General features: G+C 36.8%; 3 protein-coding genes across 3 annotated transcripts; all 3 read left to right on the forward strand.

Moving 5' to 3' along the window:
- The first annotated feature begins 2,092 nt into the window (after window positions 1–2,092).
- LOC110932613 (putative pentatricopeptide repeat-containing protein At1g12700, mitochondrial) lies at window positions 2,093–3,583 on the forward strand. Its single transcript, XM_022175938.1, has one exon. The coding sequence runs from the start codon at window positions 2,093–2,095 to the stop codon at window positions 3,581–3,583; it is 1,491 nt and encodes a 496-aa protein (XP_022031630.1).
- A 7,476-nt stretch (window positions 3,584–11,059) lies between these two features.
- Window positions 11,060–13,172, forward strand: LOC110930861 (putative pentatricopeptide repeat-containing protein At1g12700, mitochondrial). Its single transcript, XM_022174251.2, has one exon. The coding sequence runs from the start codon at window positions 11,142–11,144 to the stop codon at window positions 12,966–12,968; it is 1,827 nt and encodes a 608-aa protein (XP_022029943.1). The 5' UTR covers window positions 11,060–11,141; the 3' UTR covers window positions 12,969–13,172.
- Window positions 13,173–15,158: 1,986 nt separating this feature from the next.
- Window positions 15,159–17,318, forward strand: LOC110930862 (putative pentatricopeptide repeat-containing protein At1g12700, mitochondrial). Its single transcript, XM_022174252.2, has one exon. The coding sequence runs from the start codon at window positions 15,314–15,316 to the stop codon at window positions 17,111–17,113; it is 1,800 nt and encodes a 599-aa protein (XP_022029944.1). The 5' UTR covers window positions 15,159–15,313; the 3' UTR covers window positions 17,114–17,318.
- The last annotated feature ends 8,921 nt before the right edge of the window (window positions 17,319–26,239 follow it).

Here is a 26,239-nt window from a genome sequence, read left to right on the forward strand (position 1 = left end):
GAGTTTTATCAATTAAAAAAAGTTAAGGTGAATTTTATAAAAATAGAAAGATGGTCACCACCGACCTTTCATTTTCATATTATATAAATATAAATGTATGTCTTATCTTATGGATCAAGTTTTTGGTTTTTTAAGTAGAACGAAGTGATCTTTGTATCCATATACATTATTTCGTTTTAATGTGACAAAGTTGGTTTGATTGTGTACAAATGATTTTTTAAACGCTTTATATATTTGATGACAACGAGAAACAGGTAATTTAGTAGGAAAGACAGGAGAATGTGGTTGAATTGTTTCTTTTTCTTTTCTAGAGTAAAAATCAAAATATTACATAATTATAGGATAAATAAATTAGAAGTACAATCTACATAGAAATACTTTTTGAGAGAATACTTACAAACCATATGAGAATTATTCAGGGTGTATCCGGTATGAAGTATGGTTTTGGAATAATATTTTCATTACTTTTCTTTTTGTTATGCTTATGATTTTGTTTGTGTAATATGTGCTAAGAAGCTTTGCATGTTACTATTATAGCATCTATAATGTGGGGGCTATGGATGATTATAGATGCCACAAGGGTGGCGAAGGATGGGTGAAACAACAAATGTTGGCATTGTGCGGATTCATCCTTGCCGAAGGAAGAGCAAAAATATTTGGTTAACGGATGAGCTCATTGATGAAAGTGCGAGTCCCATTCAATCTATCTTTTCTTTTTAAAAGAAAATCTTTATAAACTAAAGATTAAAAAAACAATTATAAATTGATTTAACTATTATGACTTTGTTGCAACTTAAACCTAACAAATGCATTAATGATACAATGTTTGTATGTAGTTCCGGTCACCATGGTCGGGATAATAGATGGTTTTTTTCTGATGTACACCACTATCGTAACCAAAATTACTACCAGACACGTGAAGTCTTGACCCGTGATTTTCCACCGCAACGCGCCGTTGTAGTATAACACTAGTTCTAGTTAAAACATAAGGAAGGAAGTGCACAAATTGGTCCATTAACGTAGAGAATTAATTTCAATGTTAATATTAAAATGCACAAATTGGTCCATTAACGTAGATAATTAATTTCAATGTTAATATTAGTATAATATGAAAATATAAAATGCACAAAATGAAGCTTTAAATAATTTTGTAAAGTTTAAATCTCATTGAGTACGACATGAAATGCGAACATAACACATGTAAGATAAAAGTGAAAAATGGATAATAAAATCGTGATCTGTTTATGACAAACTAAACTTATTTCTATAAAAGTATATATAATTTTACATGTTTTAAAAAATAATTAAAACTAGTAGAACATGCTTCATTATTAGTCTTTCTTAATACATGAAACATATAAAAAAAGTTATCGGGCAAATCTTCTGGTGGATTGGCAACCCCATAGGTCAGGTTGAGTAAGAGGTTTTACTACAACGTGCCTTCGGGTTGTGGGTTGTGTCACCAGCGTCGTCTGTGTTTACGAACGTGGGTGACCTTTTGCCATTAGGTCTACCATGTTTTACCACAATGTGCCTTTGGGCGGTGAGTCGGGTCACTAGCAACGTCTGTGTTCGCGGACGACTTATCCCGTTATCCGGGTGATAGGGCTTTCTTGATCATTCATAAAAAAAAAGTTATAAAACATAAATATGAAGTAGGTAAACGAGGTTTTCATGATTTGAGTGTGTATTTTGAGTTTTTTAGAAATACAAAAAGAACATGCTTTCTGCCATTTGATAGTTAGGTCGTTGAAGCTTCAACTCCGTTTCCCTGCCGGAGACGATGACGAATCGCTCAGCTTTCATTAAATTCAGAGGTACCAACTCCTTCCTTCTTCCTTCTCTCTCATCTTTCCAATTCTCTACTCACAAAGCTTCCCTTCACTCCAATGTTTCCTCTTTCATTCATAAAATTACCAACTTGAATGATGCCTTGGAACTGTTCGATGAAATGTCACACAGACAGCCTTTGCCATCTGTTGTTAAGTTTAATCAGTTGCTGACTGCTGTGACTAAAATCAAACATTTTTCTTCTTCTCTTGACCTTTTCAAACAAATGTGTTCCCTTGGTGTCCCTGTTAGTAATTACACTATGAGCATTGCAATCAAGTGTTGTTGTCAGTTGAATCGCACCAAAGACGGCTTTGCACTCCTAGGATGCTGCTTTAGGCGAGCTATTCCACCCAATGTCTTCATATTTAATGCACTCTTAGACGGACTCGTCCTTGAAGATAGGATTCTTGAAGCAGAGATGTTATTCAAGAAGCTCATCAAACAAAAACTTTGTGAACCTGATGTGGTTATGTATAACACAATGATTAAAGGGCTTTGCAAGTTCGGTAATAACGTTACATCACTTGCTTTGCTTAGGCTGATGGAGCAAAAAAACTGCAAGCCTAGTATTGTTACATATAGCACCATCATTGATAGTCTTTGCAAGGATAAAATGATTGATGATGCTTTCAAGCTCTTTAAAGAGATGGTATCTGACAAAGGTATTCTACCAAACGTCATCACCTACAACTCTTTAATTTGTGGTCTTTGTAAGTTTGGTTGTTGGGATGAGGCCTCAAAGATGCTAAAAGAAATGGAGGATGAGAACATTTCTCCAAATGTGAAAACCTTTACTGCATTAGTTGATGCATTTTGCAAGGAAGGTAAAATAAAAGAAGCTGAGGCTGTTATCAACATCATGATTGAGAGAGGTGAGTTTCCAAACATAGTGACATATAGCTCACTTATTGATGGCTACTGTCTGCGAGGGGAAATGATCAAAGCAAAAACAATTTTTGATTCACTGAGACCTAGAGGTCTCGTCCCTAATCTTGTCACTTACAATAGTTTGCTGAACGGGTATTGTAAGAATCGGAATATAGAAGGGGCTATGCAAATGTTTCGTCAAATGTCCGGACAAGGTTTAAAACCCGATGTGGTCACTTACAGCACCATGTTACAAGGATTGTTTCAGGTTGGGCGTTGTGTAGCTGCGCGCAGACTCTTTAATGAGATGCATGCACAAGGCCGAATTCCAGACCAGTGTACTTATCGAATAGTTCTAGAGGGTCTTTGCAACAACCATCTAGTAGAGGATGCGCTCTCTTTGTTTCATTTGGTGGGTAACAGCAAGCTCAATTCTGATATTGTTGTGTACAATATCCTCATCAATGGTGCAGGAAAATATGGGAAAGTGGATATTGCAAGGAATCTTTTCTATGACCTAATTGATAAAGGCTTGCAACCTAATGTTCATACCTATACTGTGATGATTAGTGGTTTTTGTAGGCAAGGTCTATTGGCGGAATCAAAGTCGTTGTTTCTTAAAATGGAAGAGAGTGGCTGCCCACCAAATAATGTTACTTACCGTGTTTTACTCCAAGGATATCTAAAGAACAGGCACTATGATGATGTTGAGATGCTTTTACAGGAAATGGATGATAGAGGTTACTCACTTGATGCTTCGACTTTATCGTTATTTATAGATCATATCGCAGCTGGTTTACTAGATAGAAGTATGCTTAAGTTGTTAGGTAAGCTTGTGCCAAAAGAACTACTGAACGATCCTAGCTTGTGCGACTGGGAGTGAAACTGAGATAGTAATTGTTTAGAGGAAAAATGAAGATTAAAACTTGTAAAATGTGGAAAGCAGAAAATCTCTACCAAATTCTATTTGGTGTTCATGTGTTTGGTTCTAAAATCTAGTCACTTCCTAAAGGTTAACTTTTGATATTTTACTACCGGTTTGATAATATTGTAGCAAGCCAAATCTTCATGTATTGATAACCAAACACATAAATTAAAGGTACTGCTACGAACGAATTGGCAGTTTGGGTCTGGTTGAAACCGATTTGGTAGTGCAAATTGGACCCCGTTACGAGAGGGGGAACCGGTAAAGTGTCAACATATACATTTGTTCAGCGTAGATAAACTGGTCAACATATTTTGCAAGCGTATAACCTTTCTAAGGCAATCAGTGACCTTACACAATGTTATAAATAACGTTAATGGTAGGAATCCATTCAATTCGCTTCATTACGGTATTGATACGATACAGACACTCGATATAGCAACCGGAAAATAAAACTTAAAAATAAAGTCGCGACAAGCCCCAAAGGATGCCACAACGTGTTTTACATCGACCAAAAACCATAACAAACAAATACTTGCAAGTTACAAGTATTTGCAAATAAAACTCCATTCCAATGAAATTTATATGTGCATAAAAATTAACACGTTACAACGGTATATTCATAACATTATCTATAAAAATAGTATACGCCGCTACTTTAAAAAAAAAAAAAACTAAATGTGGGGTCACTTTGATAACATTTACGTTTGTGCTTCGGTTTACTTGTACATTACTACTTAGATCGGGGGGTGTGGTGTACCGCCCCTGGCCACATCACCCTCGATGGCATCCCTTAGCGCTCCTCCCCCATTTTCCGTCTACCAATAGGGGGGGCATTGATCATCCGATAGCATGGTAACGAGCGCCAAGGGCTCTTTTTTGGCGGTCCCCATTCACTTTACCATTTGATAACCGTAATATTTTAAAAAAAAATAACTTTTAGAGTAAATTGCTAAAATCGTCCCTGAGGTTTGGGCATGTTTGCCATTTTCATCCAAAACAACTTTTTTTGTACAATATCGTCCTTCACTTCTGAGATTTTTTTGTCATTTTCATCCAAACATCTAATTTGCTTTATTTTTTCTATCAAACATTTGGATGAAAATGACAAAAAAATATCAAATCTCAGGGACGATTTTGGCAACAAAAAAAAAGTCAGACGTTTGGATGAAAATGGCAAAATATCTCAAAAGTGAAGGACTATATGGTACAAAAAATTTGTTTTGTATGAAATTGACAAACATACCCAAACCTCAGGGACGATTTTGGCAATTTACAAAACTTTTATTTTTAAAATTTCACACTATATATATCCTACCATTTTTACTCAAACCATACCATTTCTACAATCTATTCTCCATAAATTTTATACATTCTATCATACTCACACAATGTTTCCCAACAATCAAAACGCGTGGGACCCCAACAATCCGTTTTGTGGTAAATTAGCAAACAACGAGCAAATTGATACCGAATAGACCTGTGAACGGGTGAGATTGGGTATTGTCCTATGCCACCTACCACCACAACCTCCCCTCATTCGACAACGCCACCACCGCTTCCCGGGTTTTTTGGATACTATCCCTCACCACCATTTTTTCGCGAACCCAAAACATACCCTAAACCCAAGCAAAATATCCGAGCAAAATATATGTAATTTTTTAGTAGGTTTTTATTTTTATTTTTATTTTTAAGTTTGTAGTTTTATTAAGTAACTTTGTAGTTTTTTTTTATTTTTAAGTAGTTTGTAATCTTATAATTATTTTATTGAAATTATGTTTTTTTTATTTTTTTTAAATAAAAGAGTAAATTACAAAAATCGTCTTTTATATATGTCACTTATTGCAAATTGTGTCCTTTCTCTTCAATAATTACAGAAAACGTACTCGATGTTTGCAAACCCATTGCAAGTTATGTCATTTAACCATAACTCAGTTAATTTTTATAGTTAAATCTGAACAAATGGACCCCACATGAGGGTATTTTTGTGGTTAAATCTGACTAAATGGACCCCACGTGAGAGTAAAATGACCAAAATACCCTCATGTGGGGTCATTTTGGTCAGATTTAACCACAAAAAATTAACTGAGTTAGGGCTAGTGGACATAACTTGCAAGGATTTACAAACATCGGGTACGTTTTCTGTAATTATTGAAGATAAAGGACACAGTTTGCAATAAGTGAGATACATAAAGGACGATTTTTATAATTTACTCTAAATAAAAATCTATATAATAAAAGAAACAAAATTTGGACACGTGTCATTCATGGAAGGTATCCTCAAATTTATATTTATCTTATATTAACTAAATAATTAAATAACAAATTAATATTAAATCTTATCATACTTTAATAAAATATTATCCTCAAATCTAAATTGTTAATTTAATATATTTTTAAAACAAATACCTCTCTTTCCAACTTATCTTATATTAAATATATAAATAATAAATTAATATTAAATGTTGTCCTAATTTATTAAAAATATAACTTTTTTTTATATATGTTCATAAGCTGCATTTACAAGAAACTAAGGATCACGTGAACCTTTACATTTCTATAATGGCAAAGTTTGTTTCCCCACACCCATTAAAAAAAACTTTGTGGATATTAGATCACTGGAGTATCATCGTGTCACCAGCAGAGATAAAAAAATATATTAACGTTTAATTGTTTGTAAAGATAGAGATTAATTTACCTTTCAAATTCATAGTCATGCTTCAACACCAAAACATAATGTACTTTGTTTCTTTAATTTCTTCAATTCGTTTTGACTGGAAGAGAATATATAGAGCTTTTGGGTCTATAAATCCATCTCTGTATACAACTCTATTTTTTATTTACTTAACGGATTAGGATGAATGTTAGTGTTTCAAATTGAGCATTATAAGTTACCTTTTATGTATAGATTTTCGATTCCCACAAGAGAGGTTTTCTCAAATTATTGGGTTTTCTCATGAATTGGTGTATAGGCATCATGGCTACTGCAGATGGATATGATCGTTTTTCCGGTGATCAAAGGCTAACAACATTAGGGTTCTGTTAGTCAAGGTCCATTGGAAGCCAATATGTTAATAGTTAGGACAGCCAGTGGTTATTTTTGAAATTGGAACTGTTAGCGGCCAACAACGAATAGTTGGGATTGTTAAAATCCAATATTCCTTTCTTTAATTCAACGCATGGTTTTTAAAAATATAACTTTCTTTATTATTTACTATACAAAGTTACATTTACACAAAGTTTTTAAAGATATAACTTTTTATCATTTGCTACGTAAATTAGATTTATTCAACACGTGTGATACACGAGGTTTTTAAAGATACAAATTTTTTTTTATTATTTGGTAGTTTTTTCAATCCGACTGACTATACACGGGTTTTTTTTAAAGATACGACGTTTGGATGTAATATTTTTATTATTTGATAGATTTATTCAACCCGATTATACACGAGTTTTTTAAAGATACGACGTTTTTAGTATTTAGTATACAAAATTACATTTATTTAATCTGTGTAATACACATGATTTTTAAAGATAATATTTTTTATTATTTGATGTATAAAATGACATTTATTTAACCCGTACAATATACGGGGTTCATAAAGATATAACTTATTATTATTTAATATATAAAATTACATTTATTCGACCCGTCAGCCTCACAACACGGTTTCGGGAAAAAAGTTATATTGAGACGTAGATAAAATAGGCATGTCGCATCGACAAACTCTTAATTTTATAAAACTTCGTATATTAAAATTTATAAAAAAAAAACTAAATATACTGAAAATTAGTTATAATAATAAAAATCTACGCGACATGAATTTGGTGGGTATCGGTTCGGTTCGTTATGGTACCAGTACTCGCTATAAAAATCGAAAAAGAAACAAAAAAAAGTTAAAGTCGTGACATGGAGACGTGTTTTAAATCAATCAGAAACAATAGAAACGAATATTGATACCAATACTAAGGTTGTTTGGTCGATACTAAGTACTAACGTGCTCGTTTTGTTACTTGTATAATGCCAACAATTAGTATAATTAACGACCACAAGTTTTTTTTAACGACAAGGAACGACGTGCCAACCATCGTGACACTGGGCGATATGGCCAAGGTCGACTCCTCGACCGCCGCCAGCCTCTTGGCTCTCCCCAGATGCACGGAAACCCGACCTTCACCCACCCGAAGGCACGACAATTGAATAATCAGTAAAACCTCGCCTCTCATCCAAGTCGAACCGGTGCCACCCGTATTCGCTCTTCACCTGGACGCCGCAGAAAATAATGAGAGTGAGAATCGAACCTGGGTCATAAGGAACACCAATTCTTTCCCCACCCACTCTAGCACTACCTCATTGACACAAACACAAGTTATTTAAACTTTATTTTTGAAAGGCCACCAAAAAGATTTTATACACCAAAAAGTGAGCAGGCTAGCATCCTGTTAACCAGACCACCAAAAACGTAGAGCAACCAAAATATAAATTACAAACCCAAGCATGCTAAATCAAAAGAAATCCATGTTTCCCAGGTGAGATCGTGCCATTTTGTTCTGCTCCGGAACCATAAGAAGGCAATAGCTTTAACTTTCTCAATTAAGTTTGCCACGATGATCCGTTTTTGGTAAAAAAATCACACAGTTTCGGCATTTCCATATACTCCAGATTGTTGTTTGAATGATCAAATTTACCAGCGTTTTCCAGTTCTTCGACTCACGATCAGTGGCGAAGCTTGAAAATTTCTCCCGGGGGGTCGGAAGTCACCGGACCTAAAAGTATATGCCTAAATTTTATTTTTTGTATAAAACCGGGGGGTCGAAAACGTATATACCTAAAAAAATTTATACGAAACGTACATATATAACACTACTGAGCAAAAAGTTCGGGGGGTCGGGCGCCCCTCCCGGCCCCTTCAATGCTTCGCCCATGCTCACGATTGTGGTTATGTAAGTCTGCTAAATCTTTTAAATCCAACACAAAAATAGGCTTAATCTCACACCATCCGCTGATAAGAGTAAATTACTGTTTTGGCCCATGTGGTTTAGCCAGTTTAACCATCTCAGCCCAAAAAAGAATTGTTTAACATATCAGATCACGAGTTTGCATTTTATAACAATTTTGGCCCCTGACACTAACTTTGTTACTTTTTTACAGTTAAGTGTAAGGGTAATTAGGTCATTATATACCTCAGGGACTGTTTTTGATAATTACAAAATTCTTTTAATATTTAAAAGATTATTAATGCAATTACTCGAGTTTTTTTTATTATTTCATTATTTTCACGACTATTATTTAACAAAATATGTATTAGAGTGAATTACAACTTTTATCCTTTATCTTTATACCATTTTTCAAGCAGTGTCCTTTGTGTTTAAAATTGATGATTTTTATACGTTATGTTTCAAAATGCTTCACGTTATACCCTTTATGCCTAACCTAGTTTATTGAGTAAATTACAAGTTTTGTGATTTATGTTTGTATCAAATTACAGGTGGTGTCCTTTACCTTTAAATTTTTAGAGTTTTTTCCTTAGCGTTTCAAAATCCTGCACGTTATCTCCTTTAGGCTAAACCCAGTTAGATTTTTTGGTTAAATATGGTCATGTGCCTTACACATGAGGATATTCTTGTCATTTTACCTCTCTATGGGCTATTTTATAAAAAAAGTCTAATTCAGTAGCTATTTTGTACAAAAGTAAAAAATAAAAACTTCATATCTCTCTCACACAAACACGTTCCCAGAACACTCCCATTAATCAAGAAACTAAAATGCTGGTGATTCATAACTACAAATGTTAAATGAATGAAAACGAATAATAATCAATTATTCATAAATAATAGAGAAAAATGCCCAGATAGTCCCTGTGGTTTCGCCTTTTTTCACCTATAGTCCCGATCTTTCTAAAACTACTTGAATAGTCCCCAAGTTTTCGATTTTTGTTCTCGGATAGTCCCTGGGTCTAACTTCAGTTACTTTTCTCAGTTAAGTGGGTGTTGAAATGACCAAAATACCCTTTCCTTAAAAGGCCAAACCATAAGGACTATCCGGGCACCTTCTCTTTATAAAACCCATCCACCCTTCATCTTCAACATTAAGAAACCCTAATACCCACACCCTGCTTCTCTTTAAATCCACTACCAAACACCCCCTGCCTCTTGTTTTCCCTACCGACGAGCACAAGGGAGTCCGACTGGACTCCGGTGACGGGTCTAACTAGTTAATCGGCCGGCAAGACACCCCCAAACACCTCCCCTCGTCGACAAAACGGACCACCACCGTCCGGTGGTGGTGAGCGATGGCTGCGGAACCAGAGAGACAGAGAGGAAGAGAGAGAGAGAGACCGAGGAGAGGGAGAGAAATGGCGGAGGTTGGTGAGTGGCGGCGGGTCGCGGCGGTTTCATTCAAACTGATTTCATTCAGATTTGATATACAATTCAGATCTGAAACACATCACTGTTTCATTCAAACAATCGAATCTAAGTTGTTTCTACATAATTTTCGAACATAATCAGTGAACTTTGTTTCGGTGAAATCGAATGAGTTTCGATTGATTTTTAACGTGTCTAGGACTGATTTGAATGAGTTTCGGTGATTTTCGAACTGTTTCGGTTTGTCGATTAAGAGTTTCGGACTAATTCGGTTTGTATCGGATCAAATTTGTTCAAGTTTCTGTGTGAATCAGTGTTTTTGATCGAAGTTTTGAGATTTCAAAAATTATAAGACAATTTTAATCTGTTTACATACTTATTGAACAACTATATTTGAACGAACTGATCTGAATCTGAGTTGCTGAAAGAAGCTGGTGTCGATTCGTATTTCGATCTAGTTTCAGATTGTTTCGTTTGAATTTCGGACAAATTCGGTTGATTTAAGACAAATTTTGACGTGTCGTATGTGCTTTTCGAACCGATTTCGATTGATTTTCAGAGAGTTTCAAGTTGATTTGATCTGTTTCGGATCAAATATTGTTAGTTTTGGACTAATTAAAAGATGGTGTTGGTGTCCCGCCTGAACAATGGTAAAAGATGGTGGTGAAAAGACGGCGTCTGAACACCGATAAGGTGTCGGCACCGGAGATGAAACAACTATGGAGAAGATCCAACAGGTGGAGAAGAAGGGTGGGTGTGGGGGATTTTATAAATAAAAATGAAGAAGGTGCCCGGATAGTCCCTATGGTTTGGCCTTTTAAGGAAAGGGTATTTTGGTCATTTCAACACCCACTTAACTTAACTGAGAAAAGTAACTGAAGTTAGACCCAGGGACTATCCGAGAACAAAAGTAAAAAACTTGGAGACTATTCAAGTAGTTTTAGAAAGATAGGGACTATAGGTGAAAAAAGACGAAACCACATAGACTATCCGGGCATTTTTCTCTAAATAATAACAAGCAAAGATCTACTGAGAAAACAATGGAACAAATCCCATCAAGAATGCAGGTCCAAACACCCCCTTAAACTACAACATGCTTTGTAACATTTCATAGATAGGTTGAAGGCTTCTACTCTGTTTGCTGCCGAAGATGATGAATCGCATAGCTTTCATCAAATTCAGAGGTAATTTCACCACCAATTCCTTCCTTCTTCATTCCGAAACCCCTTTCTCATCTTTCCACATAGGTTTACATTCCGATACTCGCAATGTTTCCTCAAATCGATCTATGTTTGATAAAATTACCAACTTAAATGATGCCCTGAACCTGTTCGATGAAATGTCACACAGACACCCTTTGCCATCTGTTGTTAAGTTTACTCAGTTGTTGAATGTTGTTACCAAAATGAAACATTTTTCTTATGCACTTGATCTTTTTAAACAAATGTGTTCCCTTGGTGTCCCTCTTGATAAATACACATTGAGCATTGCAATCAAGTGTTGTTGTCAGTTGAATCGCACCAAAGATGGTTTTGCAGTCCTAGGAAGCTGCTTTAGGCGAGCTATTCCACCCGATGTGTACATATTTAGTGTGCTCTTAGATGGACTCGTCCTAGAAGATAGGATTCTTGAAGCAGAGATGTTCTTCAAGAAGCTCATCAAACAAAAACTTTGTGAACCTGATGTGGTTATGTATAACACAATGATTAAAGGGCTTTGCAAGTTCGGTAATAACGTTACAGCACTTGCTTTGCTTAGGCTAATGGAACAAAAAAACTGCAAGCCTAGTATTGTTACATATAGCACCATCATTGATAGTCTTTGCAAGGATAAAATGATGGATGATGCTTTCAAGCTCTTTAAAGAAATGGTATTTGAAAAAGGAATTTTACCAAATGTCATCACATACACCTCTTTAATCTGTGGTCTCTGTAAGTTAGGTCGTTGGGATGAGGCCTCAAAGATGCTAAAAGAAATGGAGGATGAGAACATTTCTCCGGATGTGCAAACCTTTAATGTATTAGTTGATGCTTTTTGCAAGGAAGGTAAAGTAGAAGAAGCTGAGGCTGTTATAAACATCATGATTGAGAGAGGTAAGGTTCCAAACATAGTGACATACAACGCACTTATTGATGGTTACTGTCTACGAGGTGAAATGATCAAAGCAAAAACAATTTTTGATTCAATGACACTTAGAGGTCTCGTTCCTGATGTTGTTACTTACAGTAGTTTATTGAATGGGTATTGCAAGAATCTGAATATTGAGAAGGCTGAGCAAGTGTTTCATGAAATGACTGTAAAAGGTTTAAAACCCGATGTAGTCACTTACAGCACCATGATACAAGGATTTTTTCAGGTTGGGCGTTGTGTAGCTGCGCGCAGACTCTTTGATGAGATGCATGCACAAGGCCAAATCCCAGACCAATGCACTTATGGAATAGTTTTAGATGGCCTTTGCAACAACCATCTAGTAGAGGATGCGCTTTCTTTGTTTTATTTGGTGGGTAACAGCAAGCTTAATTCTCATATTGCAGTGTACAACATTCTCATTGATGGTGCAGGCAAAAATGGGAAAGTCGAAGTTGCGAGGATTCTTTTCCAAGGTCTAATTGATAAAGGCTTGCAACCTGATGTTCGTACATATAACGTGATGATCAGTGGTTTTTGTCGGGAAGGTCAATTGGGGGAAGCAAAGTTGTTGTTTCTCAAAATGGAAGAGAGTGGGTGCCCGCCAAATAATATTACTTACTGTGTTTTTCTCCAAGGATGTCTAAAGAACAAGCATTATGATGATGTAGAGATGCTTTTACAGGAAATGGATGATAGAGGTTACTCACTTGATGCTTCGACTTTATCGTTATTTATTGATCATATCGCAGCTGGTTTACTAGATAGAAGTATGCTTAAGTTGTTCAATAAGCTAGTTCCAAAAGAATTATTGGACGATCCTAGGTTGTGCGCCTGGGAGAGTAACTGAGACGGTAATTGTGGGATGAACAATGAAGATTTTAACTTGCAAAATGTAGAATGCTTGACATGAGGAAAAGGTATTCATCTCTGAATTCTGATAAAGTCACAATAAGATGACTGGGTTTTGTAGTTTATAAATAAATGAAGTTTAGACCCTTGCAATATGTTTAAGCCTTTAAATAATTGAAGTTTGTACACTAACCTGCTAAAATTCTATTTGGTTGTTATGTGTTTGGTTCCTAGATGTGTGGTTTTACATGTGTGTGGTCACTAAACATTGTCCATTTAGTGAATTCACAATGCTTATACATTTTTGTTTGTTGTAGTTAAATGATATGTTGCTAGTTTGTGAAAGCTAGTTCCATTTTTATATAACAATGTGTATATCATAGCTTGATCATAATTCAAACGAGGATTGCTAGTCTGCACTGGATCATAATTCAAAAACGCATGATTGATGAGAATTCAGAATTGACTCATTGAGCTTTTTCTTGAAATATCGGATTATCTCACGAGCGAGGAAGAGATGGACAAGGTTCATAGCTCCTTGTTTTGAAGATTATAAACGAATGTTACAAATCTACCTTGATACCTGGCAAACGGGTTGGTTCGGGTCGGGTCATGGGTCAAAACGGGTTCGGGCCAAAACGGGTCAATTACAAAAAAGGGTTGTTTTGGTTCGGGTCGGAACAGGTTCGGGTTGAAACGGGTCCGGGTCAGAATGGGTTTTGGGTCGGGTTGGTTAAAAGTTGCTTTCTTTAAAAAAAGAGAGATTGTACATCAAGGGGTTATGTACCAACTAACCTGCCTAACTGAATATATTAACAAACTTAACTACTGTTAAAATCAAAAGTCAATTCTTGGCCCGTAGATGAGAATAAGCCTTGAAACTGTGAACGAAAGATGGCTGTTTCGAAACCGTATACCGCCATAACTCGTTGTCTGATTTTGCATGATGATCACTGTCTACTATCTATCTTGATACATGTTAGAGAAAAGCATAGATAAAAGGATTCCTCTAAAGTAAACCGAAACCATTATTTATCTTTATCAACTGTGATAACCGGTCGACCGGAACAGGTTTGGTTTAAAAGATCGGTTTGTTGAGGATCTGTTGCAAACAGATATGCCTTTCGAACCATTATATTATATAATATTACATTTATCAACGTGTAATACATGGGATTGCAACCTAATTCATTGCATAAAGCATCAGATAGTCTTGGAAACTTTTGGTGTTTGTATCGACTATGGTATGCTAAATTACTAATTATAGTAATTATCAGGATTACAGTGAAATGTCAATGGCTTCAAATATGGTACAATATCAGTAGAGGTACATCCATTTTTTAACATATACATATGAAGATGTGTTATGCCAATGGACACTTGAATGTTCACGCTTAAAACATGTTGATGGATCGTAGGGTGGTGGTCGATCCCGTCCCGTGCGGAAACCCGTGTCGGCCTAAAACCCGTTGCAATCCGAAACCCGTCCCGTGCGGAAACCCATGTCGGCCCGAACCCGATCCGAACTGACCCGTTCTGATCCAAAACCCGCCACATGCCAAAACCCGTCTCGGTCCGAAACTCAATTCGAACTAAAACCGTTCCGATCCAACACCTATTTCGTGCCGTAACCCGTCTTGTGTGGATACTTGTGCCGGCCCGAAACCCATTCTGATCCGAAATCCGGCCCGTTTCTTTAAGGTGCTAACCCGCATCGACCCATTTCTTTAAAGTTGTCGACCCGCTTTGACTCGAAAATAACAAGATGGAATTTCAATCGACACGTTGTGACCCGTTTAGTTAAAATATCTTACCCAAACTAGCCCATATAATTTTAAAAGCAACCCAAACTAACCCACTTGAAAGCCTTTGGGTCAAGATTGCCACCTCTATATTGTATGTTCTTGGTGATTTTTATGTATGTGTAAATGCTCTCCTTGTATACGAATCACATTAACTTTATAATCGAATATTGTACTTAAGATATCATGGATCAAGTTTGATAAAACTTGTATAACAAAATGTAAGGTAATAAATGACAATTAGTATATCTTTATGGGTTTTTCTTAAAAGTGTTAAAAGGTTGTCTCCGATCACCGCTTTTGCTTTGCCTGACTACCCCTTTTATTTGGAAAACGAGGTTTTCATGATTTGAGTGTGTTTGGGGATCTGAATAGGGGTCTCTCTAGCGTGAACCCAGACCTCCCGATATTTACGAGTCACACCTGCAAAAAAAATGATATGAGTGTGTATTTTGAGTTTTTTTAGAAATACAAAAAGAACATGCTTTCTGCCAGCTGATAGTTGGGTTGAAGCTTCAATTCCGTTTCCCTGCCGGAGACAATGATGAATCGCACAGCTTTCATCAAATTCAGAGGTACCAACTCCTTCCTTCTTCATTCTCTCTCATCTTTCCAATTCGCTACTCACACAGCTTCCCTTCACTCCAATGTTTCCTCTTTTATTCATAAAATTACCAATTTGAATGATGCCTTGAACCTGTTTGATGAAATGTCACACACACGCCCTTTGCCCTCTGTTGTTAAGTTTAATCAGTTGTTGACTGCTGTTACTAAAATCAAACATTTTTCTTCTTCTCTTGACCTTTTCAAACAAATGTGTGCAATTGGTGTTCCCGTTGATAAATACTCAATGAGCATTGCAATCAAGTGTTGCTGTCAGCTGTATCGCACCAAAGACGGGTTTGCACTCCTAGGATGCTGCTTTAGACGAGCTATTTCACCCCATGTGTACATATATAATGCCCTCTTAGATGGACTTGTACTTGAAGATAAGATTCTTGAAGCGGAGATGCTGTTCAAAAAGCTCATCAAGCAAAACCTTTGTGAACCTGATGTCGTTACCTACAGCACAATGATTAAAGGGCTTTGCAAGTTCGGTAATAACGTTACAGCACTTGCTTTGCTCAGGCTGATGGAGCAAAAAAACTGCAAGCCTGATATTGTTACATATAGCACCATCATTGATAGTCTTTGCAAGGATAAAATGATGGATGATGCTTTCAAGCTCTTTAAAGAGATGCTATTTGAAAAAGGAATTTTACCAGATGTCATTACCTACACTTCTTTAATTCATGGCCTTTGTAACTTAGGTCGTTGGGATGAGGCCTCAAAGCTGCTAAAACAAATGGAGGATGAGAACATTTCTCCAAATGTAAAAACCTTTAACGTATTAGTTGATGCTTTTTGCAAGGAAGGTAAAGTAGAAGAAGCTGAGGCTGTTATCAACATCATGATTGAGAGAGGTGAGGTTCCAAACATAGTGACGTACAGTTCACTTATTGATGGTTACTGTCTTCGAGGTGAGATGATCAAAGCAAGGGAGATTTTTGATTCAATGACACTTAGAGGTCTCGTTCCTGATGTTGTTACTTACAGTAGTTTATTGAATGGGTATTGCAAGAATCGGAATATAGAAGAGGCTATGCAAATGTTTCGTCAAATGACCGGACAAGGTTTAAAACCCAATGTGGTCACTTACAGCACCATGTTACAAGGATTGTTTCGGGTTGGGCGTTGTGTAGATGCACGCAAACTCTTTGATGAGATGTATGCACAAGGCCAAAATCCAAACGAATGCACCTATCGAATAGTTTTAGAGGGCCTTTGCAGCAATCGTCAAGTAGAAGATGCTCTCTCTTTGTTTCATTTGATAGGTGATAGCAGACTTAATTCTGATATTGTTGTGTACACTATCCTCATTGATGGTGCAGGAAAATGTGGGAAAGTGGATATTGCGAGGGTTCTTTTCCAAGGTCTAATTGATAAAGGCTTGCAACCTAATGTTCGTACATACACTGTGATGATAAGTGGTTTTTGTCAGGAAGGTCTCTTGGGGGAAGCCAAGTTGTTGTTTCTTAAAATGGACGAGAGTGGCTGCCCGCCAGATAATGTTACTTACCGTGTTCTTCTCCAAGGATGTCTAAAGAACCAGCACTGTGATGATGTGGTGATGCTTCTACAGGAAATGGATGATAGAGGTTACTCACTTGATGCTTCGACTTTATCGTTATTTATAGATCATATCGCAGCTGGTTTACTAGATAGAAGTATGCTTAAGCTGTTAGGTAAGCTTGTGCCAAAAGAATTATTGGACGATTCTAGCTTGTGCGATTGGGAGTGAAACTTAAATAGTAATTGTGGGATGACATGTGGTCTTCATGTGTTTAATCATTAGACATTTTCAATGTAACGAATTCACAACGATTACGCATTTGTTTTTGTTGTAGTTTAATGATGTTTTGCTCATTTCATGAATACCAGCTGTAACTTGTTCTTTGTGTTTTATCTTTTGCTTCCTGAGACATGATATTTCACATTTTTATCGACTTGATGTGGTAGTTCGAGTTTAACATCTACACCGTGTCTGTCATTGTTTTTCTTTTCTGAAATCAGCCCTGTAGACGATTCAGATGGTAATATCTTCTTTGTGTTTTACTTTTTGCTTCCTGAGACATGATGCTTCACTTTTTTATCGGCTTTATATGCCCGTTCCATTTTTATATATAGAGTAAAGTGTCATTTTGGTCCCTGTGGTTTGGTCAGTTTTGCCACTATAGTCCAAAGGTTTCATTTATATCCTCTCACTCTCTCTCCAACCCCCCCCCCCCCCCCCTCTCGAATAACCTATCACATATATCACGTACAGTACTTGATGATCGCAGACCGGTAAGCAGCAGCAGACAATCAGTTTTGTTTAGATACATATATACAAACATATTCAAAGATTGCTATGTTTGAGACGCACACATTCAGCTGTATATAGTAAAAATGTTATATTCATCACATAAGGTCTTCTAAGAGGAGTCCATGGTCACATAGGTTGAAGATAATGGGTTAAAAGGAGAGGGTTTAATAAATGAACTATTATAAATAAAAGAAAAGGACAAAATTTTACGTGACTTAACGGAGTTCTTGGATGGGGTTAAGTCAGTTGGACCACACTGGCAATGGTGAAAAGTTTTTTGACCCACAAGTTATATATGAAACCTTTGGACTATACTGGCAAAACTGGCCAAGCCATAGGGACCAAAATGGCACTTTACTCTTATATATATCAACAATGTGGATATCATAGCTAGATCATAGTTTTTCTTTTCTAAAAGAAGCACTGTATTAGCAATCAACCATTGATTATTCAAAATCTTTACGAATGTTATCATAGCATGCTTAATTTGATAGGTAAGCTTGTGCCAAAGAAAGTAAAGTGATGGAAGGTCCCGGTTTTTTATGTAGTTGAAAATTGATTGCTGATGAAGAGAAATGAAGATGGTACCTTCAATAAGAAATCTGTACCGAATTGTATTTGGTCTTCATGTGTTTGTTCAATGGGTATCATTTATTATATGTTTACATAATTGTATCTATTTTAGTACAATGTTGTTTCCATAATTTCATCGATGTTGCATCCTTGTAATTCATATATGTGATTTAGGCATGGGGTATATCCAATAAGAAAAAAACAAAGGGAGGTAGGGAGCACAACCTTTATTATACATATTAATTTGAACTTTTATGTTGTTATGTTCAGTTATTATTTTATACATATTAATTTGAATTTGCGACGAGTAGTAAAACAAAATTTTTACATATACATTAAATTATATATGTTTTTATTCAATTTAATTCTTATTTAATTTGATCTTTCTCCTATAACTCGCATTCATTATTTTGTAACTAAATATGGTGATTGTGTTTAATGTATTTTTATCGATGTGTCTGTATAAATTTTGTTGAAGAAAAGAGTTTTATTTAACATGGTTTAGTGGTGCATCGGTTTTTCTATTATTTGTTATTATCGAATCGAATACCATTATTCTTTTATATGATTCTTTATGGACATCGGTACCGGTATTGTTATTATAGAAACCGGTAACGATATTCGTTTTTCATGGTTTTCAATGTGAAACACATTTATTTGTGTATATCATTGACATTAAGCCGAAAGTCGGTACAATAGTGATATTCTTACGAACCAAACCAGTAGCGAGCGAATTCCCACCACATTGCGGACATAAATTTAGAACCCTAATGAATAGTAACATAAATTTTTAAGATATTATATTTCATTTTATTATGTTCCAGTTTCACCCATTATACCTTAAATAATATACGATTCTAGCCCAATTTGTTTTTATTTAATTTGATTTTTCCTCTAAGAAGTTGCATTAATTATTTTTTATTTTTAAAGATGAATACGCGACTTTGTTTGATGTATTTTTCTCAGCGTTATGTATGAACTTTGTTGAAAAAACATGACTTTAAACCAAGTGTCGGTATCATATCGATAGCCTCATGAAAACTGATACCGGTCAAATTCTTGCCGCATCGCGCAGGGAAATCACGCTAGTTATTATTATAAGTAAGTAAATCTTTAAATAAAATCAAGAGTTAATTACATGGTTGGTTCATGGCGTAGTCGCGTAGATAGACATTACCTTTTTTTATTTTGGTTAAAACTTTTATCGACCAAAATACCATACTATTTTAATAGTTGGACTTACTTGAAAATAAAACAAAAAAACAAGCCTAACCAACCCATTTAGTGTCGACTTCTCAAACTTGATCACCCTTCCCCCAACACCCTTCTCCTCCTCCTCCTCCTCCTTCTTCTCACCACACATCTTCGCCGTCAACACCTATTCGGAATACACAAATGGAAGGAGAGAGAGAGAGACCAAGTGAGAGGCGGAGAGAGATAATCGAGCAAAGGGCAACGAATTTTAGGCGAGGAGGTTATGCGTCGGTTATTTTATAGAATTATCATTTTAGTATTTAGAGTAAACTACAATTTTCATCCATGTGGTTTGATGATTTTAACACTCTTAGCCCAATAATTTAAATATTGCATCTTTTATCCATTAATTTGTTGATTGTAACAGTTTCAGTCCACACCACACTAACACCGTTAGTATAGTTCTATTAAGTCATGATAAAGAAAACTATAATACCCTTGGTATTAATAAATACGAAAGAGATATTTATGCATCACAACTCTCTTTTCACGGTAATACCATTGACACATGTAACTAGAAAACATAAAAAAATGTGTGATCTCATATCCGTTCCATACATGGCCGGCCAATCCGTGCCGTCACTCGAGGCCCAAATTTTTAAAGGGTCCGAAAAGTTTTTTTTATATATAGTAAATTATGTATTTAAAATACGTATTCATTTATTGCACATAAAATTGTTTCTGGAGGGGTGGAAAAAACCATCTCAAAATAATGTAAAGGTCTCAAGTTCAAGGCATTTTTTTAATTCATCTCCCCTTACCATAATTTTGGGCCTAGTATTTTAATTTGCGTGATGCCTAAATTATTTTGAGAGTTTTCGAAGACGTCGCTCGTTCCATACCTGTGATTTTTTTTTCAATCTCATACTCGGTCTCATACCCATCAGGTTTTGGGTATACCTTGTCCGGATGTTTCGGGTTTTAAGTATACCCGTCGGGCTTGTCATCCGTGAATTTACAACACATACAATCACAAGATGGATGACGTCAGCGGGGAACAGTGAAATCACATGGCTGGCTAAAAGTGGCGGTGAGGTTTATTTTTTTTATTTTTTTCATAAAATAGTTATTTATAAGTCCCGTTAAATTACGATTTTATCCCCTGTTTAAAATTACGATATTACCCCAACTCCAAATTAAATTTATACTTTGCCTCCCGGCTTAAATCTACGATTTTGCCCTCTGTTAAAAAATACGTTTTTGCTCGCCCTCGGTAAAAAAATTATGCTTTTATCCTCAGCGAAAATAACGTTTTCGCCCCAGTTCAAAATAAAATTTTGTTTTTCCCCCGGTTAAAAATTACGATTTTACACCAGTTTATTATTTTATACCTACTTTAAAATTACGGCTTTGTCCACTGTTTAAATTTACGTATTTGCCGCAGTTCAAAATAAATTTATGCTTTTGCCCACAGCTAAAACTTATGAACTTCCGCTCGGTTCAAAATTACGATATCACCCTCAATTCAAAATTACGTTTTTGGCCCATTGCAAAATAAAAAATTGGTTTTCCCCAAGCTAAAAATTAGGATTTTTCCCTCGGGAAAAAAATTGATTTTTCCTAAAAGTAAAAATAAAAATATGACTTTGTCCCCAGGTAAAAATCGTGTCAAAAAGCTGTAACACTCTTTTTACTATTTCTTTCTAGCAAAACTATAGTACTGTTTTTTTAATTGGTTAAAAATTATTCGGCCATCGCCCCGCAACGCGGGCGGGGCATCACCTAGTTAAATGTACAAAATAAACTTTAAATTTTTAATACTTAAATACAGATAGAACATGCTTTTCAAAATTCTATTTTTAGGTTGAACCATCAACTCCGTTTCCCTGCAGGAGACACCGATGAATCGACGGATCATGAATCTCACAAATTCTCTTCTTATCAAATTCATACCTAATTTTATCACCAAATCCTTCCTTCTTCACTCTAATTTCTCCACGAATCGATCCATGCTTCATAAAATCACCAACTTGAATGATGCACTCAACCTGTTCGATGAAATGTCACAGAGACGCCCTTTGCCATCTGTCGTCAAATTCACTCAGTTGTTGCATCTTGTTACCAAAATGAAACATTTTTCTTCTTCCCTTCATCTTTTCAACCAAATGTGTGCAATTGGTGTTTGTTGGTGCACTTGTGTCTGTACTTTGTCTGTATTCGGTCTGTATGTAAACGATGTCCTTATCAGTCCTGTAAGTTGACAAAGTCAACCGTCCTCCTGGTTTGACTTAGTCAACAGTTGAAAGATGTTCTGTGTCGAAGGATAAGAGGTCGAAGGATAATGTGGATCCTTCGACCTCATCGAAAGATATGGTTCGAATCATAGACCTCGAAAGGTAATCTTTCGAGGTCCTTGATGATCTTTCGAATACTTGGTCTTCGATAGATGATCCTTCGGACCATCTATCAGATCCTTCGATCAGGCATGCTAGGCTGGGTATATATATACCCATGCAGTGTTGAGTTTTAGATAGGATAGACAGATAGAACACACACCTCCGAGAGATAGCTTTGAGAGCATTCTGTCCAGAAAACACACACACACTTAGAGAGTTTATAGAACATTTCTGTAAACATTGAGCTTGTAACCGAACCCTCATTGCATTAATACAAGTTGTGTTAATCGGTGAACTTGTGTGTTTGTTTCTCTACTTGCTACTAACTCGGTTTGCTTGCTAGCTTGGATTCCGCACTCGCTAGTAGGTTTGTATAACAAGGTTTAGGTTCGTAATCCTCCGCGAAAAGGGACCTACAAGTGGTATCAGAGCTTGGCTCTTTACCTTGTTTAAAACCGGGTTATTCGAGTTCTTGGTGTGTGTTTGAACACTTGGTTTAACACCCGTTTTTGTTGATTTTCTACACTTTTAAACTGAAAAACGTGTTTTAAACTTACCGGGAGTGTTCGTAAGTGGGTTGGGTAACTTGAAAACTTGTTTTTGAGTGATTTGGTGAATTCCGGCAATATTCCGGTTAAGGTTCCGGTCACCGGTTTCTGGGTTAAATTTACCATTTTGGGTAAGTTCTTGTTTGAAAATCGTGGTTGGTAAGATAGTACAGTCTGCCATACCCTTTTGCCGAAAGTTGACTTACCAACCCATCACCTTTTCACCAACCCGTCACATCTGTGTCAGTGTGTCAGTGCACATTCGAAAGATATCCTTCGACATCGAAAGGTATCCTTCGACATCGAAAGACCATCCTTCGATCAGTGACAGCTCGATAGATAAACATCTTTCGAGTAGTCCTTCGAAGTTCGAAACATATCTTTCGATCAGGGAATCTTTTCGAAAGATAATTGTTTTATCTCGAAAGATAAGGATCTTTCAAGTGTGAATCTTTTGAGATTTTGAATCTTTCGAAGCCATTGCTCGAAAGTCAACAGTGATCCTTCGAACACTGTTGATCATTCGAACAAGTGTGATCTTTCGAAAGTCAGATATACGAAAGATAAGGATATTTAACTCGAAAGATAAGGATCTTTCAAAAGGGAATCCTTCGAGTTCTTGAATCTTTCGAGTTCTTGAATCTTTCGAAATTATTGTTCAAGACTCAACAGTAATCTTTCGAGTACTGTTGATCCTTCGAACAATAGTTGATCTTTCGATTGTGGTCTGTTTATTGTTAACAAGTTTCTGTGATTTCAGATCTTTCGAACAGGATCGTTCGGCTGTGTGATCTCTCGGATTATTACTTAGCATTTATTTTGCTTATCAATCATGAATCCGAGTTGGTGGAATCCTGCTCCAGATAGTGGTAAATATACAAGTTCAGGAGTTACTCCTTCATGGTGGGGTACACCGGCTCCTGATAGTGGAAAATACACGTGTACAAGTCTATCACCATCATGGGCCGAATCTCCAGTATCTACATCTTCACAAGTAAATGCTTTACCATCAAATCAATGGGCATTAGTAACGGGTCAAACTCCGAGTGTACAAAGTATCTTATTAAGCGAAAGCGAAACAGGAAGTTTGAATCGACCCCCAAAACTGATGAGTTTGAATGAATATCCAGGATGGGCTGAGAGGTTTAAAACATATGTTCTTGGTCAAAATACGGAACTGTGGATACGTTTCACCACAGATTTCGATCAAGCCATAGAGGTTGCTGCTTCAGAGACTGCGTCATTTGCTGATCTTCCCGAAGATAAAAAGAAAACGTATGATCTGGAAAAGAAAGCATACGCCATTCTCACCCAGGCTTTGAGCAAGGATATTTATCACCAGTTTGTCAGCTTCAAGACAACTAAGAAGTTGTGGGACGGGTTGAAAACAAGAGGAGTAGGGAATGAAGCAACACGTCAGCTGCGTCATGATCTACTCAAGAAAGAATTTGACAGCTTCGCTTGCCTGGATAAGGAGTCTCTGGGAGACATGACAAGTCGTTTCTATCACCTGCTTACTGAATTGAACAATTTTGGAGTTACAACAACTCAAGCAGAGGTGGTAAAGAAGTTTGCTGATGCCTTACCTCCGCAATGGAGTAGTTTCTTGGAAATCCTTAAGTATAACGGAGCGTTGAGAACTACAAGTTTTAACGACTTCGTGCAGCTTTTAGAAAACAAGGATCAGGAGGAAACATTGAAGGCGAAGAGAGTTCCATTGCCACAGAATCCAGAAATGTATTATGGAACTTCCAGCTCTTCGTCTGCAAGAACTGGTTCACATGCTCCAATTCAAACGGCGTTTGTCACAAGCACAGATTGTTTTGGCAATCCAATACAAGTCCCTGTTAAGCCGCCTCCCACCACAGACATATTTGGAAATCCAATCCAACCACCTCCACCTCCTCCTGCTCAACAACAACGTGCATGTTATGGAGGAACATCATCTGCTGGTCAACAATCAAAGCCAAATACAGTACAGCTCGACACTTCAAGCTTTTCTAAAGTCAGTGTAGAAGTAGCCAAGGAACACATGGAGCTACTTAACACTATAGTGAGCGCGTACTGTGGGTTGATAGAAGGTCAGATTGGTAACATTAATCTGACACAGGAAGACTATCGGCAGATAGATAAAGAAGAGATGGACTTGATGGATATCAAGTGGGCCTTTGCTAGTGCTGTGAGAAGAGCAAAGGATTGGATGGAAAGTACTGGCAGAACCAGCTTGGAAAGTAAGCGAGACACCAAGTATGGGTTCGATAAGCAAGCTGTAAAGTGCTTCAACTGTGGTGAACGGGGTCACTTCAAGAGGGAATGTGCAAAGCCAGCACAGCATGGAAACCAGAACCCCTTCAGAAACCAGGGCAACCAGCAGAACCAGAACAGAAATAATGAACGTACTTTAGTGCCTGTCAACAATCAAGCCAACCGGGCACTTGTAGTTCAGATGGATGAAGGTTGCGACTGGTCAATCCAGTTTGGTGGTGATGCTCCTAATGGTACAGCTTGCTTTGCTCAAGTTGTGAAGGATGTAGTTAACACCAGTGGTGGAGAATCTTCCGCCAGTGGTGGTGAATCTTCTGAGGATGAAGACTCTTCTGGGTACAGCAGGAGTGTTGATGAAGATTCATCTGGGTCAGGTGATGATCATGTGGGTGAGACATTTAATGTTTCGAATGATGTTGACTTTGATGAACTTTTGGAGGAAGCTGCAGCAGAAACTCAAAGAAGATCTGTTCTGATGGATCAAGCTGCTTGTACTTCGTCTTCTCTCCATTCAGCCTTTATGGCTAATGTCGACAGTTCTTCAAGTCAGGTATGTGTCGATGAACCCATTGCTGTAAACTGTGATAACTGTGATAGCTTGTAGGCTAAATGTGCTGAGTTTGAGGCAAGCATGTCTGAGTTGCAAGCCAAACATGATGCTTTACAAGCTAGTTTGTTTGACTTGCAAGACAAACATGGTTCCTTGAATGCTGAGTGGTGTGCATTGCAAAGCAAACACGAGGCTTTGCAAGAAAAATATGATGTGACATTCATCCACAATCAGAAGTTGACTGTGGATCTTTCGAAATGCACAGAAGCCAATATGTTTTATGAAAACCATGAAAAAGAATTTAAGTCAATAATTGAGACATTAAAGAAAGATAAAACTGAATTGACTAAAATGGTTTCCAGAAAACAAACGGACATCAATTTGTATATATCTCGCCTTGAGATGATGCAAAAGGAAATGGCTTGTGTCAAAACTGAAAGTGATGCGATCCAGCTTAAGCTAGACAGTTATTTGAGCTCTAGCTATGTGTTGGATCACATCATTGACGTTCAGAAAGAAAAACGGGATGTCACATGCATAGGATACAAAAAATGTCCACCACCAGTCAGACACAATTATGATGCCATGCCTGATGAGGAGGATAGAGTGTTCTTCGAACCATCTGTTCCTCTTGATGTGAAGGAGTTTGCAGCAGGACTCGGATACCAGAAAGAAGTATCCTCAGATTCAAATGTGTCAGCAGATACATCTGTAACTGCTGAACAGAAACAGGATCCTCCAGTTGTGATTGAGGATGCTGATTCGTCTGATGATGAATCTGATAATACTGTCCCAGCAAAGTCTGATGCGGTAGTAAAAAATGAGGACATACCTCTTGAGAATCACATTCTATGTGATCCCCCTGCCACACCCGCTAAGACTGTTGCAACTGAGTCCTCGTCTGAGAAGGAGTCGGAGAGTGTGACCTTGCTGTACACTTTGGTTGGTGATGATAAAATTTACTCAGACAAAGATTTTCCTATTAAGAACGTTAATCAATCCTTTATCGATAAAGTCTTTGAAAATTCGACAAGTA

The sequence above is a fragment of the Helianthus annuus genome, chromosome 3, assembly GCF_002127325.2.
Source record: "Helianthus annuus cultivar XRQ/B chromosome 3, HanXRQr2.0-SUNRISE, whole genome shotgun sequence".
Taxonomy (NCBI): domain Eukaryota; kingdom Viridiplantae; phylum Streptophyta; class Magnoliopsida; order Asterales; family Asteraceae; genus Helianthus; species Helianthus annuus.